This window comes from Pezoporus flaviventris, unplaced genomic scaffold (assembly GCF_033815535.1).
Source record: "Pezoporus flaviventris isolate CSIRO_AGI_PZ_B2104156 unplaced genomic scaffold, CSIRO_AGI_Pfla_v1 ptg000083l, whole genome shotgun sequence".
NCBI classification, from domain to species: Eukaryota; Metazoa; Chordata; class Aves; order Psittaciformes; family Psittacidae; genus Pezoporus; species Pezoporus flaviventris.
Window position 1 is genome coordinate 11,475,385 of NW_026892631.1, and position 18,426 is coordinate 11,493,810.

At 40.6% G+C, this 18,426-nt stretch overlaps 1 protein-coding gene across 1 annotated transcript in view; it reads left to right on the forward strand.

The window, feature by feature from the left end:
- The window catches only part of SOCS5 (suppressor of cytokine signaling 5), a 33,454-nt gene extending 18,731 nt beyond the window's left edge, over positions 1-14,723 (forward strand). Inside the window, exons 2-3 of the mRNA XM_061475315.1 lie at positions 7,859-7,950; positions 10,334-14,723. Of these exons, the coding sequence (XP_061331299.1) occupies positions 10,346-11,956 (1,611 nt within the window). The 5' untranslated portion in view covers positions 7,859-7,950; positions 10,334-10,345 and the 3' untranslated portion in view covers positions 11,957-14,723. The remainder of the gene's footprint in view (positions 1-7,858; positions 7,951-10,333) is intronic.
- The last annotated feature ends 3,703 nt before the right edge of the window (positions 14,724-18,426 follow it).

An 18,426-nucleotide genomic window follows, 5' to 3' on the forward strand; every position in this document is an offset into this window, starting at 1 on the left:
GAGAAAGTTGGGGCTGTTCAGCCTGGAGAAGAGAAGGCTGCGTGGAGACCTCATAGCAGCCTTCCAGTATCTGAAGGGGGCCTATAGGGATGCTGGGGAGGGACTCTTCATTAGGGACTGTAGTGATAGGACAAGGGGTAATGGGGAAAGTTTAGATTGGATATAAGGAAGAAGTTCTTTGCTGTAAGGATGGTGAGGCACCAGAATGGGTTGCCTGAGGAAGCTGTGAATGCTCCATCCCTGGTGGTGTTCAAGGCCAGGTTGGACAGAGCCTTGGGTAATATGGTTTAGTGTGAGGTGTCCCTGCCCATGGCAGGGGGATTGGATCTGGATGATCTTAAGGTCCTCTCCAACCCTAACTATTCTGTGATTCCTAGCAGAGGTCAAAACATATTCTAAGTGTCTTTTCACACTTCTGGAAGTCCCCCTTCAAATTCCTTGTACAGCTTACTTCTAGCTAGTTTCCAGAATTGGTTTGGGTTTTTTACTTTCTTCCCTTTCTTCAAAGATGCACTGTAATTTGCTGTGTCTCATAAGCTGTCACTGTGTGTGCTTTATATGTCCAATATGCAGAATATCCGGGACAGTCTCAGTTTTGATTTTCTGGCATATTGCTCTGTAATTTTAAAGTTATAATAATACTTTTAAGCTAATTTTTGGTGGCATTTGAAAACCAGAATTCCAATTGTGCTGCAATTTAATAGTAGTGTTGATGTTGCAGTTGGCTGTGCCGCAGCATGACCCCGCACAGCAGGGCCTGGTGGGCATGCAGTGGCAGAGCTCGCAGGTACACAGCCGTAAAGCACGGGTTCCTTTCAGCTGGAAAGCTGCAGGAAACATTTCTGGTAGCTCCAGCTGGGTATGGTTTAGGATGGAGTTGCCTGTGGATCAAAGTGAAAACATGAAACAGGCTATGCCTGCTGGAAACCTTCCAGCTGCCTCTCCTCCTTCTTTGCAGGGTTTATATTCTTTTACCTACCAGGGCCCAGCCTAGGGAACCAGGTGCTTGCTGCCAATTAGTCTTGTCAAGACAGCCCAGAGCCTCCCTTGACAAGCCTGACTGCTGATAGCAGCTGTGGGGTAGTCTTAGGCAGGATTTTAACTCCTTGCTCACCAAGTGCTTTGCAGGTTAAATCTCCTGGTCTCGTTCTGCAGCTATTCAAATGTGCTTCTATTCTGTGAAAACACATTTTATACAGAAACTGGCCGAAGATTGCGAGTGGTGCTGTAATGATAGAGTTTACTTGTCAAGCTTCTGGCACGGAAGCATGTACGTTGGGGGTTACCATCCATCCCAGGCCATCTTCTACTTGATATAGAGCAGGGCTGTAGCTGGACTAGGCTGGTCCAGCAATTCTCTCCCCAGTAGCTTGAAGCTTAGTCTCTCTCTAGAAGTGCATTGGCATCAAGGGATTTAGGCCAGTTTACAGCTCATCCATTAGTATCATTGAAATATAAATTGCAATGATATGTTTCATGTTTTTAAGCATTTCAAGTCACTTATCTTGCTGCCAGGAGAAGCACTACCTCTAGTGATGTATCGACAATGGTGACTACACAGGAAAAAGCAGTATTGTTATTCAAGCTAAATTGCAAGACATTAAAAAAGCCACCCTTTCAAATTTGAGTGGAATGGACCTGAAACTTCAAAAGCCCCTAGAACCACAACAGCTAAAGAGTAGCAGCCTCAGCTGTGTGCTCTTAGGAACTGCATTTAAGTAGTGTTAACCTGAAGACTAAATATTGCCACATGCACTTAAAAAAAAATTGAGATCTCTTGCACTATGAGTTGCTCAGATCATTAATTTGCCATTTTGGATGAACATTAAAAAAAATCCACTGAGGTTTAGTGGGTAGCATCTGTATTTTTTGTTCACTGCTAACATTACTGGAGCACTTGATAACAGCAAGGTCATACCCATGGGTAAAAGACAAGTAGGTTTGTAACCACTTTTAAGAGGTGGCAGCTAGCTGGTCTGTATTGAAGCATAGGATCTTTTGCTTGTTCAGACAGAAGATGATCAGGGGAAGTAGCTGGGTGCTTGAGAAGAGCTCTGTGTCTAAAGGAGATGCTTGTAAGCTAGCCGGGAGCAAAGGCACTATGGGGAGGGAGAGGCATTAGGCAGGCTGTAGAGGTGTTGAAAAATGTAGCAGTGGGAGTAAGACTGTTAAAACAGCAGAAATTGATCCCAAAAGAGAGGAACTGTTTGTTTGCAAAACAGCCAATTTGCAACAGAATGAAATGCACTGTTTACAAAATAATCTGAAATTGGATGTTTCTACTGAGCTAATCTAGAAAGAGGGATGTGATTGACTCAGCTGTTCAACTTTGCTTCCAATTTCCTTTGCTTTTAGGTATGCTTTTCCTTCACTCAGAACTCCCAAGAACTGCATGCATATAACTGTTGGCTCACTCTTTATGTCAATTTGAGACCTATTTATATTTTAGAACTTGATAGCGAAGAATATGCTTCATTAGAGTTCTTAAAAGTAGAAATCAATTCTGCCCTGCTAGGGGAGAGCTCCATAATGTTTTCCAGAGTACTCACAGCTTTTGCAGAGGTCATGAAGAGGGCTGCTCTACTTAAAATGAACACTGACTGGAACCATTTACTTTGCCCACATCAGTTAATAAAGAGTATATTGGCAGCTCTTGTTTGAGGAGAGTTAAACACAGCAGTACAGAAATGTTATTTCAGCAAGTCATAGAATCATAGAATAGTTAGGGTTGGAAAGGACCTTAAGATCATCCAGTTCCACCCCCCCTGCCATGGGCAGGGACACCTCCCACTAAACCATGTCACCCAAGGCTCTGTCCAACCTGGCCTTGAACGCTGCCAGGGATGGAGCATTCACAGCTTCCTCAGGCAACCCATTCCAGTGCCTCACCAGCCTTATAGTGAAGAACTTCCCATCAAGAGATCTCTTCCATAGCGGGCACCTTACTTTGCTAACTTAATGCCTTTGCTTTTAGGTTTTCAAGCAATAAGGGAAAGTTATGAGTTGCCTGCTTAGGGTGTGTAGAGGTAATTGAAAAGAAACTGCTTCTGTTTAATGTTGCTTGTACGGCTTACTGTGTTATGATGTGTGGCCATCAGGACGCTGCCTGAATGATTTGAGGGTGTCTTTACTTGGAATGAACATGCATCATTATCTTGAATTTGCAGAGATTCTACCATGGATATCTACCAGAATGTACAGTTCTCAGTAGATCTGTATAGCATTATTTCTGTATTAATACCTGAAACGTAATGCTTGCTGTGTGTAGTTCTGTGATCCTTATAATTAGAAATACAGGCTTTGTTCATGATGGTTGTATTATTATCCACTATATTTGTGTAAGTACAGGGAAAAGAGTAGTTCGGAAAGAGCTGCCTCATTATTTTTGAGTCAGTATTGTTCACATTCCATTCTTCCATTGATGTTTTCTCTGTTTCAGGGATTTTAGGTTTTCTGAACAAAAAAGAAATGGATAGCAGCTGCACAGTATTTTGTAATCTAACATGTGAACACATGTAGTCCTGACATTGTCCTTTTTGAACTCCAGAGCCTAGTCACGGGGCTGTAAGGATATATCCCACTGTTTGAAATATCTTGGAATGAGATTTTTGAACTGAAGTTACCAATGTGTGGCCACTTGGAAAGAAACGGGCAGAGCATCAGCTATCCAAGCCAAGACTGCTTCTTGCTCCTTGAGAATCTGCACCAAGGCCGGGGAGAAGATTACTTCTTGCTGTCGTTGGAATAATGGCAAAATATCATTGTTTTTCTTTGAGCTGACAGTCTGCCAGCTTAAGTCCTTTAGACCTGTAGCTTTCCCTCTGTTTTAGCAGGGCGCATCCAGCCAACTCAGCATGTTAGTTTTGAAGTAAGCATTTTCAGCAGCTGAACTTTCAACACGAATGCTCAAAGCAGCAGCTTAAATAGAGTCCTAATCTCTCTGTCTGCAGTCAGAGCCCCACAGCTGGTTAACATGGTAGGCTTCAAAGTAGCTGTTTCAGGTCTTCGTATCTTGAGCAGAACTAACCAGTGCTGCAGTGGAAGGAAGCATTCTTGCCCTGGCTGCTGCTTGTCCCTCCTCACCCAATCATCCCTTGAGTTACCATGAATGTTTAGACAGAAGTCAAACCGGATGGAATAAATGATTAAGACTTTTTGAGAGAATTCGTTACAGCGTGGATCAGTTCCTTGAGCTGGTTGACTGAGCAGCCATATGGTGTGCAGACCACCTCCTGCACCAGCACAGGTGGGCAGGAAGAGGCTGACGCCATTTCTTTTGGTTGCAGTCCTGACTTAGGCCAATTTTGTGTGTTGTTGGAATTCAGCTTGGTGTCCTTTACGTCTTGGCGAGTTTGAGTTTTGATTTGGGGGTTCAGACCTTCAGATTCTTCTCCCTACACAACTGCACTTGCAAGTTATCAGAGACTGATAGGGCCAAGCAGTTTTTTTTTTCCCTAATGAGGCTTTCATGGACACTTGGGACACTTGGGCCTTTTGCCTTGACTAGTTAAGAAATAACAGCCACCTTTTCCTTCCAGCCTCCAAATCAGTTCAAGCTGTCCGCAGTGAACACGTTTTTGTGCATGTGCAGAAAAATGCATGGTTCCACATAAGCCAACATATTCCTTATTTTTTTAACAAAAGTTGTCTCTAATGTACAGTAGTAATTCATTATCTCTGGAATGTGTATTGGAAGGGAGGGAATTGCTTTGTAATCCTTAGTATTTCCCTTCCTTCCTTCCTTCCTTCCTTCCTTCCTCAGGTGGGTTGCTTTCAAGGGTAGGTGTTTGCCAGCCTTATTCATTCTGACTGAATAAGGTTGAGGAGTGCTTATGTGAGCAGCTTTGTTAGTGCATCCCTAGGAGCAGTAGCCTATAGCAGGCAGTTGGCAATGTGCAAATAGGGCATTAACCTCTTCTGCAAGCATACCTTAAGGGAAGCAAATGTCTTTAATAACAGAGTCTCTTGTCACTGCTTATTGAATCATTGCAAAGTAAGGAACAATCCAAATAGAAGGATAGACTCCCTCCATTCCTTTCACTTCTACCTCTGTGGTCCAGGGTGATGTGCCTCAGTGTCACTGAGTGTGTTAGCCTGCTTGCCTGTGTTGGCTCATGCTAGCATTGAACTAAGCAGTGTTTGAAGAGCAGAGACTGTGATTTGTCTCCCTCCCCTCTCTTCCCCTCCATTTTCAGATGGTTGGGGGTTTTTGACTGGTTTTGTTTTCTTTTGATGTTTTTTCCTGTTATCTTTCAGTGTTTTGAAGCTAATCATCATATGAACATACCAAAACGATGAGTCTTGTAGATGCTTGGTTTTTAAATAAGCATACTATACCTGTTTTGCAAGGTGTTATATGTTATGCAGTGTATCAGCTTTTGTGAAGATGGTACATTTTAGGAGTTAATATTTTTGATGTAGTTTACCTTATCAGCTGTTTTTTAAGTTGGCTAACACTGAGAGAGTAAAACAAGTGTATTAGCTTTAGGACAGAACACAGCCTTGGCATTGAATGTTCCTCCTAGGAGGTCACAGGCAGAAAGCTCTGGTTAGATCTCTTAACACTTGTGGAGGAATGGTCTGGGTTTGCACAGTAATCTATTAATATGTGGTACTTCAGGATTGCAAACAGGTTGTAACTGTTGTCTTTATTTAAATAGCATTACACAAGTGGTTTTGGTAGCTTCTCTTTGAAGACTGCACTCCTGCAAACCTCATGGCTTTGAATGTCTCTAAATTTACTACAGATGGAGAGAGAATGTTAAGATACTACTGCTCATTGCTTCTGTCATCCCTGTAGAGTGCTTACTACCTGTTGGGTGTTTTTTAAGGTAACTTACGCCAGTTTAAAGTGGACAGAAATCATTTTTAGCTGAAAAGAGATTGGCTTAGGAATATTTCTTTTTCTCAGGAAACCTACAAATTGGTGAGTTCACTTTGTAGATTTTGGTAGAATTAAATTTGTTTTCTGTTTTGGCTGCAGTAACCACTGGCATTGCTCCTTTGTAAAACCGGGATGACTTTAGGGCCAGTTCAGCTGTAATTTGTATTTTGTCAACCTTAGCAGTGCCACAAGAAATCTGTGAAACCACACATCTGTTGCACATTAGTTTAAAATCAATGTCAAATTACTAGATTGAATATTAAATACTTTACCAATGACTCAAGTTTTAGTCTTACACAAGGTTGAGAGGTGTAACTGAGACAGTCACCCAAACTGAAGAAACTGTTTTCCACTAGGGAGGGATGGGCTCCCAAAGCAACCACTGCCTCCTGGAGCCACCAGGCAATTTGTCCAGCGGGCTGTGTTGGCTGGCTAGCATCGCTGATGTGATAGGGGGTACACAGACTGCTCGTGTTCCTGAGCAGAGGAAGAGAATAACAGTGATGTATAAAATAATGTACATTAAGCATGAAATGTCAAGATCTGCTTCCGTGTCCTTTTTGTATTTTTAATGAGTTAAAATGGGTAGCGTGCAGCTCCTTTGTCACCAGTAAAACAGCATTACTGGTTTTATTTGGAATGCAGGTATGTCTTAGGAGGCCTGGGTGATCTGATGTTTTAAGGAAGGCTTTATTGAAAATTGTATAGCCCTTATTTTAGCAACTTTACCATTATTTGCTCCATTAAAGCCTTGCTCTGAACAAGGTGTAGTAAGTTTTACTGTCTTGTGTTTGTAGACTTGCTGGGAACATAATGGGGGGGGGGGGGAGGAATGGGTGTAAATGTTGAAGTTGCAGAAGAATTTTACTTTTGCTTTGATCTCCATTCTATACTAAGATTTTGTCCTAGTAACTCTGTTGCTCTCTGGAAAGGTTACTGCTATGGAATCTTTCAGTAGCAGTGAGGCCTAACTTTAAAAGTGTTTCAGTGATTTTGGTGCTTCCAGAGGTGAATGGAAACTTTAGTACTTTTCAGACATTACCCTGGATTTTCTGCATGGGGAATAATAACTTTTAATATTCACCTAGTGATTGCTCAACCCCATAGGTTTTTTTTATTCCAATAAATGCATCATATTTGAATATTGTTTTCCTGTTCTGCATGTAAAGCTTTAACATAAGCTCCCAATGTTTTCTGTTAACTCTTAATGCTGTCCTAGGCTTGGCTGTAGCGTGGAAAAGAAAATTACTCTCCTGTGTCATGTTTCTGTTAGATTTCTGTCAGTGGTGTGAGCGTATTAAATCACTCGACTGCTCTTGGATTTCTGAAAAACAATGATGATTATTTTAGGGAAGTGCTGACCTATTCTTTTAATAAAGAACTTGTCTTGTATTCCACCTTCCCATTTTTAGAATCATGGTTCATATGCCTCTTGCTGCACAATCCTGTAACATCCTGTGGCAAGTACAGCAGTTGCTTACCTGGAAAAGTAATATTAGAAAAGTGTGTATTTTTAGCTGCCTTTTGATGTGATGTAGCAGCTGGAAACAAGGAGGAGAGGCAGTATGAGGTGATCTGACAGCACTGCCAATCACAACTTGGGAACCACGGCTTTGGACTTGCGACCAAACTGTGGGGAATCCATTTTTACAGGCCTGAGTGTGCCCATTGTGCCTGGCACTTCAGCGACCCACATGCTGTGGGTTCACTTTTGGGGCTCAGGGGCTCCATTTTGAGGATCCCCTTCTGGACTCCTGACAAATGTCATTAATAGATGAAATAAAGTTCTGTAAAGCTTTTTGTTTATGTTGGTTTGCATTAAAAGTGTATAGTAAGCGGGCAGTTCCATGCACATATTTGAGATATAATAGGTAAAATATCACTTTGATACCAGTGACTACTTGTAAACACCTAAATTGAAATCTATTCTATCAACTAACAAAAATGCCATTTTTGCCATTTTTCTCTTTGTAGGAATCATGTCCAGAACTCAGAGAAGGAATCTAGCAAGTTCATGTTGAGGCATATTCTGAAGACAAAATACAGCGACTCGTATGCTTTTCTGGGTAAGAAGGATGTCTATATTCTCTTGAGTATGACAAAAAGTAGTTAAACTGTTAAATTTAACTTGTGAAAAGTACAGTCTGTCAAGCCAGTATGGTGGGGGTTTGTTTTTGCTTTGTTCTTGAAGCTTTCTGGACGAGTGCAGAGCACTTCCCACCCATGTAGCAGTCTAAAGACTTTCTAGACTAATAGTACAAAGGAAGAGCAATAATGAGCAGTATTGGAATAAAAGACACCACTGAACAGTGTGTGACTGGTTAGAAAAGTAATTCCAATGCATTGTTGCAAAGATGTATACTACTTCTAGCCTGATTTCCCAAGAGAATGAAGGTGGTGTACTCTCTCTTCCTCCTTTTCCCTTCCCAACAATGTTAAACATCTCTATGAAGAGAAATGTACAACTTGAGAGAAAAGGGGGTAGAAGCCTATCATATATATGCTGTGTTGACAGGCTGGCAACCAGCAAGCGTAAGCTGCCTCCTGGTCAGTGTGGATATTCTGAGACACCATGAGCAGCTATGGTTATTGTGATGGCAGGATACATGGTTGCATGGTGCCTATAGATCTGTATGTGATCTGACTTCGTTAGCTCAGCTGCTTTTGGAACTCCCAGAGTCCCCTGATTTGGTCCAGACAGCTCCAGAAAAAGGAAATTTAGGCATGTTTTTTTTCATCAGGAAGACATTCTTTGCTCAGTTGCTTACACACTTTTACCTATGCACAGAACTCTATAGCATCTCTTACCTATAACACTTCTCTGCAAGTGTCTCCCTCCTTAATAACTACTTGGGTGTTCATATTGTCAGTAGCATTGTGTTCTAGCTAACTTGTACCAGTGGTCTCCAGAGACTGTTAAGGCCTGCTTCCCCTCACCACCTCCCTGCATCCACACTGAAGTCTTAAGGTTTTACTTTATGCAGTTAGATGTAGATGCCTTGCTTGCTGGGTTTGCTGAATTATCTAAGGAGCGGGTGGAGAAGAAAGTATTTGTCCCTTTTGCTTTCTGTTCCTGTAACAGTTAGGTGTTTCTCGTTCATTATCCTGCCATGATTCTGATGTAAGCTGTACCTCTGATTCTTCCTCAGTCCCGGTGGATTCTGCTATAAAGTCATGGGTTTACAGCTGTGCTTTATCTTAAGGGACTTCTAGACTGAATCACTAGAGCATTGCTTACTTATTATCCACATTATTTAATGAGACCCAGTGTGTTCAATCCCTGCTCCAGATCCCTTTCTAGCTGTGATCAGAAAAGAACTGCAGGAACAGAGGGATGTTGCCTTGAAGTAATGTTTCCAAAGGACAGAGCAGTTTCCCTTAAGAGTTAAATTAGATAAGATGGCATGTTTCAGTCCTTTAAGTTTAGCACTTCTCTCAGAACTTAATTAGATCTAATTTAGCTTGGCATTGCCTGACTTTCTTAGTAGAGAATTAGCCTGTTTCTCTCTGTCCTAGGGCAGTCTCGAGTTTTTGGCAGTCTTGTTCCAATTATCACACTGTTTCTAAAGAAGTAGTTGCAGAATACACACTGCTAATGTTTGTATCTTTTGACTGTATCTTCATGATTCACTGTCATTGTGTTTCTGCTGCAAGCTGGTTTCTTTTTAAGTGCTCTTACTAAAGATAGTAAAGCTCCTTAGCTCTTTCATTCTTTTATATCTTAAGTAATAAAGTCAGGCAGTTCCTCTTTTTGTTTTTAAGTGTTTCATATGTGTGGCTTTAATTTATGAGAGACTTTATAATTCTACAATTCTGCTCATAGCTTATTGCCTTTCCTTGTCTTTGGCAATTGCCTCATCTAAGAATGTTGAATTTTATTTTTTTTTTCCCTAAATTTCATTTTTTGTGCACTTTTTTATAATCTTGACAGTTACAGCTTGGAATTTATCTGACCTGTGGCTGGAGCTTTTGCTTTTAAATGGTGTATTTGGGCATTTGCAGTGTGCTTGTTGGATTTCACTAACTGCTGTCATGGTTTGGAGTGTCATAAACAGTTCTTTTTCAGGGTTTGTTTTACTGCTGCTTCTTGGAAGCTTATTAGGGAGGTCATGCTTTACATGTGACTTACAGATTCTTCCTAAAATGAAGAATTTCAGACTGTGTATTTCCTGTTCATCAAACCCAACTCTACATGCAGAAAAAATGGGGAGGGCCTGCTTGTAAATAAAATGCTTGTCACTTCCTAAACATTTTCTTATGGGATTTTTCTAACTATCAGAACGGTGTGACGTGTGACACTTCCACATAGCCAATGAACAATAGAGCACTTCTTAAAATGTAGTGTTTTCAATTAACAGTCATTTTGTGCCTGTAACTTTATTGATAACTGAAGGTGTAGCCTCTTTTTTAACTCTATTTTTATGTTAATATTTCTTCTCTTGAATTTAGATAACATAATCCATGGATAAAGTGGGAAAGATGTGGAACAATTTCAAATACAGGTGCCAGAATCTCTTCAGTCATGAGGGTGGAAGCCAAAATGAAAATGTGGTTGTGAACTCCAGTAGTTGCTCATCTGCTAAAGAGAAAGCTATCCAGATAACTGATTTGGCTCAACAACAACCCAGTAGCCCTTTGAGAGAAAACATTGCTTTGCAATTAGGTTTAAGCCCTTCAAAGAATTCAGCAAGGCGGAACCAAAACTGCGTCACGGAAATCCCTCAGATTGTTGAAATAAGCATTGAGAAAGAGAATGACTCGTGTGTCACCACGGGAGCTAGGCTTGCTCGAAGGGACTCTTATTCTCGGCATGCCCCTTGGGGTGGGAAGAAGAAGCATTCCTGCTCTACCAAAACCCAGAGCTCCTTGGATACTGAAAAAAGAATTGGTAGAACACGAAGTGGTTTGCAGAGGAGGGAGAGAAGGTACGGGGTGAGCTCTGTCCATGATATGGATGCAGTGTCAAGCAGGACAGTAGGTAGCCGTTCTCTGCGACAGCGTCTGCAGGATACCGTTGGGCTGTGTTTTCCCATGAGAACTTACAGCAAGCAGTCCAAACCTCTGTTTTCCAACAAAAGAAAGATCCATCTCTCTGAACTAATGCTTGAGAAATGCCCTTTTCCTGCAGGTTCAGATCTGGCTCAGAAGTGGCATCTGATTAAACAACACACAGCTCCTGTGAGTCCTCATTCAACTTTTTTTGACACATTTGATCCTTCCTTGGTTTCCACAGAAGATGAAGAAGACAGGCTCAGAGAGAGACGTAGACTTAGTATTGAAGAAGGGGTTGATCCCCCTCCCAATGCCCAAATACATACTTTTGAAGCTACAGCACAGGTTAATCCATTGTATAAACTGGGACCAAAGTTAGCCCCCGGTATGACTGAGCTGACCGGGGACAAAAACCTCACACCTCCAGGGAACTGTGACTCTGAAGAGGACACAACAACGCTCTGTCTGCAGTCACGCAGGCAGAAGCAGCGACAGATGTCTGGAGAGGGCCACGGCCATATCAGTAGGCAGGGGGCTTGGAAAGTGCACACTCAAATCGATTACATCCATTGCCTCGTGCCAGACTTACTTCAGATCACAGGTAACCCGTGTTACTGGGGTGTGATGGACCGCTATGAAGCAGAAGCACTTCTGGAGGGTAAACCCGAAGGCACTTTTTTGCTCAGGGATTCCGCGCAGGAGGACTACCTCTTCTCTGTGAGCTTCCGTCGTTACAACCGATCGCTACACGCACGCATTGAGCAGTGGAATCACAACTTTAGTTTCGATGCCCACGATCCCTGTGTATTTCACTCCTCCACGGTTACAGGGCTTCTGGAACACTACAAAGACCCTAGCTCTTGCATGTTCTTTGAACCATTACTTACTGTATCTCTGAACAGGACCTTCCCCTTTAGTCTGCAGTATATCTGCCGGGCAGTAATCTGCAGGTGCACTACGTATGATGGAATTGATGACCTTCCTCTACCCTCAATGTTGCAAGACTTTCTCAAGGAGTATCACTATAAACAAAAAGTCAGGGTGCGATGGCTGGAGCGGGAACCTATAAAATCAAAGTAAAAAGAAATCGGAATAAGCTTCTAGAATATGCTTTTTTGTGTGTGTGTGTTACAGTTTAACTGCAGCAAGCGCACCAACAGCGTCTAGCTTTTCTGCAATATCCTATTTAAGCTGAGTGTTAGTATCCTGTCAGATGCTGCCTGCTGTTAATCAGACTAAGTTATGATGCCTCTTGGAAACAGTAAGCAGACACAATTCTGCACGTTTTTCATTAAGGCCTAATGAAAATATTTTTGCTAATTTCTAAATATTTTTGTTTCCCTTTTAGAGCTGTAGTAATTGGATGAAGAAACTATGAGGCATTTTCCATGGGGCATTCATGTAATGCTAAGAAAGGCTTTAGTAGAGGAGCATTTTTGCTAATATTGGAAATATTTTTATAAAATGATCTTCTTGAAAGCTCTCCACTACTCAAAGTACTGATTTAGCTCACAGACAAGTTCCCAAATACTAGCGAATTAAGACTATTTTCCTTTAATGAAGAGCAGTTCATTAGAAGCAGTCCATTAAGAGTTAATGGTGCTTTCACGCTAACAAATGAATCATGCATTTCTCAGTGTATAAGGTTTCCTAGTCATTAAGACTTGAATATGCCTGCTCAGTACTGTAATTCTGTTTTAAACACTTGGAGATTTAAGTGGCATTGTTAGCAAAAGTAATACTGTCTTGGACAGTTAAGTACCTTCCAGCGTGAATTACTGATTCAGTCGACAGGACAGGAGATTAGATTATCGCCATGCAACAAAAGGTGGTGTTTTTTCCTAAACCAGAATTTGATTGGCCTGCCTGCAAGTAACTGACAATGGAAGGTAATAGTGAAGAGAAAAATAATGTTTAATTATTTAAAGTCGTCTGATATTTTTATGGAGAAAGCTACAAGTGGTTGAATTATTATAACCAGAACGCAAAATCTGACATATCTGAAATAAATGTCAGGTTTCAAAGGTACTGTTACACTTTATTTGTAAATATCTTTCCATTTGCGCTTTTAAAAATACCTTAAAGTAATATGCACTGATGATAGTTTCAACAGATCGCTTAGAAACAAGATTCTAAGTTCTGTTTGCTTATTTAATTGGAGATGGAACTGAAAATAGTTCTGTCTTGGATGGTTTTGCACTAAAATTTTATTGGAATGCCCTGACCCCTGTTTCATGTTTTGTACCAATTCCGAGTGCTCCCTAGTTTCTTTACCAGCTGCTACAGTGTGTTATTACTTACTTCTCTATGGCAGTGACCTGTGCGAGGTAGGGAACATTTTGGCTGCAATTACAATAAACGTTATTCTTGTATGCTACACTAACCCTTCTCTTGATGTATTTTTCTGCTTGCTGTGCCTTGTTCTGGCTTTTTTTGTGCTAATAAAGTACAGTATGTTCAGTGTTATACTTGTATATCTGCTCTGTTTTTATATATTCAAGTAACTTGTAGCAGTTAACTGAATTTTTAATAGGCTTTTCTTAGTACTTAGCATAGGTAACGCACAAACACTGTGCAGTTGAAGACTGGTTAGTCAGCACACCATAGTCCTGGGTTTTGTTCCTTGCTTATCAGAAACCTGGCAGTGTACACCCTTCAATAATGTTTCTGTAGTCACTGCAAAGTAACGGACGTGTCTGCAGGCGTAGAGCATTTTGCAGGTTTTTGTAATGTAAAGGATAAATGTTAAGCAGGAAGTATTCTAAAAATTTATCGATCCCCTTTAATGGTTGCTGAAGGTGTTTCAGCTTCTTATATTGGCTAACTGCTAAGCTTTTGATACCCCCCCACTGCGTAAGGAATGGTTATTCCTGTAAATTGACAGTACAGCGGTGGCATTTGTTCACTTTTAGACTATTTTAATAAATAGATGTATGCGCAAACTGGCCAAATGTCCTGTTTTTACCAAAGAATACTGTCAATTTATGTTGGGGTCTTTGTTCGTAGTAAGAAGAGTGGAGAGGTGCAATTTCTGTTCTATCAGATATTTATCCCAAGCTATGATAAACCAAAGTGTATTTGACAACTTCATCTGAACTTAATGTGTATGTTTATGTTGGTAGAGCTTAAAACCTTTACATCAGCGGTGTGGTTGTTTTCCTTGAACTCACAATGCACCTGGAGGAGAACGATTAATGTTTGTAATGACTGGAACAGCACTACATGGAAGCTCATACTGCAAGGGGTTAATCTGAAGCACCCAGAAAGCACTTTAAAACATGTGTTTATATGCTTGTGGAAAATTTGTGATCTCGTTATGCATTCTTTGTAGTAGCTTATCTTTCATGTGTTAAAAAGACTTAAACTGTTACAATGGAACTTTGTTTAGAGTGTGTAAATACCAAGTTTATGTAAGTATGTGTACAAATGTGCTAATGGTCACTTAAGTTTTGAATTGTGTGTGTCATTGGATATGCAACTCCTGGTTTCAAACCTGCTCGAAGCATAAAAAGCAGAAAAACAAAGTCACCAGCATGAAATTGCACCTAAGTGTACCTTCACTGTGTCGTTCTCACTGTTCCCTCCGTTGGATCTGAATTCCAGACGAGTTTACTTTAAATCTTGCTTTCAATATTACTATCGTGCAGTCAGCCTGCAGCCAAGCTTTGTCCCAATGTGGGGACCTGTTCTTTGTTTACACCCGTTGCAGTTCCTTGTCATAAAGTAGCTGATGAGATTCTAGCTGTGACATTATCAATGTGGTCAGGAGTACACGTTCATTTCATTTTTTATCATGTGGTGAAATCTTTGGAGAAAAAAAAAAAGAAATAAAAACCCCAAACCCTTATCTCAGAAAGTTTGCTCTTGCATTTGTGTAAATAATCTGTATGGAGAGGATTTATTGCTGCCTTAAAGCACACGAAAAAGGAATGATCTGTTTCCTTAACAACTTGGTTAAAGCTTTGCTTCACTGAAATATACAGAATAACCTGCTAGTGTGGTTATGCTAAAAATAATCACATTTTAAATTATAGTAGGCTTGAGCGTTGGCTACTCGAGTTGCAGTAATGAGTACATTTTCAGTTCTAAAGGCACTAAAACGTTGGTATGTTGAGAATGCAATTCCTGCTTTCTGTTTGAGGACTACACCTTGACCTGCTTTCATTTAGAATATTTTATACATGTCATCTGTGCAAACCACTGATAGGATTCAATGTAATAAGGTATGGTAGCATGATTCTAATCTGATTTGATTTCATGACAGGTAAGTATTTGAGACTCAGTCTTGCAAAATGCTCTGTCAAGGTGGTTGTCCTTTCTGCAGGAAAGGCTACATAGAAAGGGCTTACTCAATAGGACTGTTTTGCAAAGAGCCTTACAAAGATCTTTGACCAGATTGGAAAAGAACAGGGGATGTGGCGGGTACTATGTGCGAGTTAAGATCTTGGAATACTCAGCACAACTTGATGTTTTCGTTCCTTAAAAATACACATCGTTATATTTTTGAAGGTTGGCAACAGCACCAGTTTACCAACAAGGAAATTACAATTTCCATATAACATGCTGTCTGGCATTGAAAACTACTGTGTAAGTGAAACTGTCCGTAATGCACTGGCATACAGCGTGTGGAGGTTTTTTACTCTGACTGGATCATAGTTTGTAGAACAATTGCAATTTAAAAAAACGAGGATATTAAATCCAGATGGTTTTAGAAATCGGTCTTTATGTCCCCATGAAGTTGGAGAGATGTAACTATACTGTATTTTACCTATACACGAGGGTCTATGGGTTGGGATACCTTACCGGCTTTGAAGGCATAGCTCTCCTGAAAATACTCTTAAAGAGTAGACATTTGTCCAGGTATTACTTGTCAGAATTAATCCTCATTTAAGAGAGTAAGTTATAAAGCTGTGGTTTGCATTTTATGTACTTTGAATTTTGTGTATTTGAAGATTTGTTGCTCACATATTGGTCTTTAGGAAGCATGCAGTCTTAGACCTGTCGGCGTATTCATTTGACAAGATGAATTTAAGCCTTTGCTAATTGTCGTCCTGGCACTCGCTCTCATCTTTAAGTCTGTATTTAAGGTTCTGCACTACTTGGAAACAAGCAAAGATTCTGAATTTATCTGATGCAAACCTGGTTTACTTTACTCTCCATCAACTAGCCAAAATGTTTGCAGAACGCTTTAAAGCTTGTCTCTGCTGCAGAGTTGCATGGAAGACCGGACCTGAGAGGTGAGAAGTTGCTGAGTACCAGAGAGATGAATATGCAGGGAGCATGTGGGGGTTTTCTGGTTTTTATATGAACTGCCTCTTCTGTGATTCTTTCCAACATAACCAGATTTGTGTCCTTTGAAAATCATTCCCATTTGAAATTGAGGCTGAGTCTCGTTTTCCTTAAGTGTTGTGAAGTGACCATGTATGTGCCAAACCTTAGTCTGCAAGTATCTACATAGCCTAGATATATATATAAATAGAAGATTACTCCAAGCATGTGCACATTCATGTTCTTATTTGAAGCTACCTGAAGTACACCAATATTGTGAGCATTAATACATTGGGATTCTAAAAATTCTCTTTGTGCTTGGCATACATTCCAAATAAAAGGACTATTTTACTTGTAACTTCAGCTGTATTTATATATTACAGCCAGTTGATTGGTGTGCGTTAAACACTTGTCTCCTGCCTGTGACCGAAGGAGGCTTTATGTTCATAACTGCGGTAGACTGACATAAAATCAGTTGGCATTTAAAGTGTTAACTCTGACGAAGCATGGTAGAACGCTGCTCATTGCTCTCCCTTTTTGCAATATTGATGTACGAAGAATCATTTAGCTTCACTATGGATGTGTGTACCAAAGGCAGTTGCCTTAAAATGTCAGGATTTTAAGGTTTGGGGGTTTTGGGTTTTTTTCCTTTTATTTTTTCAATTGAAAATGCTGGTGCTGAGGATAGAAAAAGACTTTGTGTTTTCACAGCAAGATGCATAAAGTAAATGCTTTGCAGTGAGCTAAAGATCTCTTGAAATGTTTTTGAAGTTCCCCCCCCTTATGTCTTAAATCGAGACTTTTAAAGAAAAAAATAAGCACCTCTTGATGACTTAAACCTTACAGTCGTTTACAGACTGAAATCTGGTGCTTTTACTTGATTTTGCTTGCATGTCGCTATACAGACTTAAAAGTAGTCGTTTCAAGAAGCAAATTCTGTTATTTCAATGAAGCATTGCCTTATTTTTATAAAACACTCAATTTACAAAACTCATGTATCAATAGGATGTTAATCTGGTACTGTCTTCAACTCTCTTGTTATCAAGGTAATTATTGTGTATTGGCTTTTCAAGCTGAATGAATGGTCACTTTGTAAATCTGCATTAAAGCTACAGCTGTTATCAGCTAGGTTTCTTTGGGCCAACACTATGTATTTATGAGCTGAAGCTCCTGGTGCTTGACCCCTTTTTCTCTATCTTCCATAGACAAAAGAAATGCATAATTGATCGTGTGTGATACAGCTAATGTTGCGCATCTTGTGAAGCACATAGCTACTACTGACAAGCAGAAACAGACCTGCACTTGCTTGTCTGGAGTAACCTCTCTTGCTTTCTCAGCAGCTGTAACGGTGGCAAGTTGGCAAGGAGGAAGCAGAAGTGGGTTTTGTTCTTCTCTGAGCAGCTGTTACATGGAACGCGGTGTGTGCTTCCTGTGCAATAAGGTATATTAACTTTTTAGAGCGCCAGCAATTTTAATGGCTTTTGGAGGATACTTGGAAGTAGTTGGCTGCTTTGTCACTTCTTGCTTTTGTACTTGTAGTTTTATGAAAGCACAAAGATACAGTTATTAAAACTGAATCTATGTAGTCACCAACTGTATAAGCACTGTGTCGTAATATCTGTATGGAGATAGGGTATTCCTACGCAGTTGTATTTCAGCTGTTTTGGGAGAACGAACACTGTGGGCACAAATTCATTCAGATTGCACTATAAACTTTCGTACCAGAAGCCTTCATTCTTTAAAAAAGAAATAAAATCCTATGCGATCCCTGCACAGAAAAACTGTAGTTTTGGTGATGTGCTCTTTGGTAGGTGTCCAAAAAAGCAGCACCCAGACGGTCCCCGGACCTTTTCCCGGCCTTCCAGCTGAAGGGGCCCTGGCAGGCCTGCCAGGCACTCGAGGAGTTGGCTGGCAAGTGTGCTGTGCCCAATGCCAGCACCTTGTGTAACGGCGCTGGCTCAGGTCTCCCTAGTTCAGATGGATTTTGACCCGCTGCAGCTTAAATGTTTCTTCACCCTGCCTAATTTGTCTTTGTTATCTGGTTGCCAAGCTGTCTCGCATCTTAATATAGTAAGAAAAGAATGTGATTTATGGCTACCCAGCCAGTGTATTAAGTAATGGATGGCTCTGTCTTAATAAATGGGGTATAAGCTATCAGTGCTTTCTTTTTATATCTGTTTGGGAGCAAAAAAAAGTTGTCATTTTCAGGAGTTGGTTTGAAGTCTGTACTGTAAATACATCTTTTTACCAATATAGTTGTCATGCATGTCAGAGATAAGCAG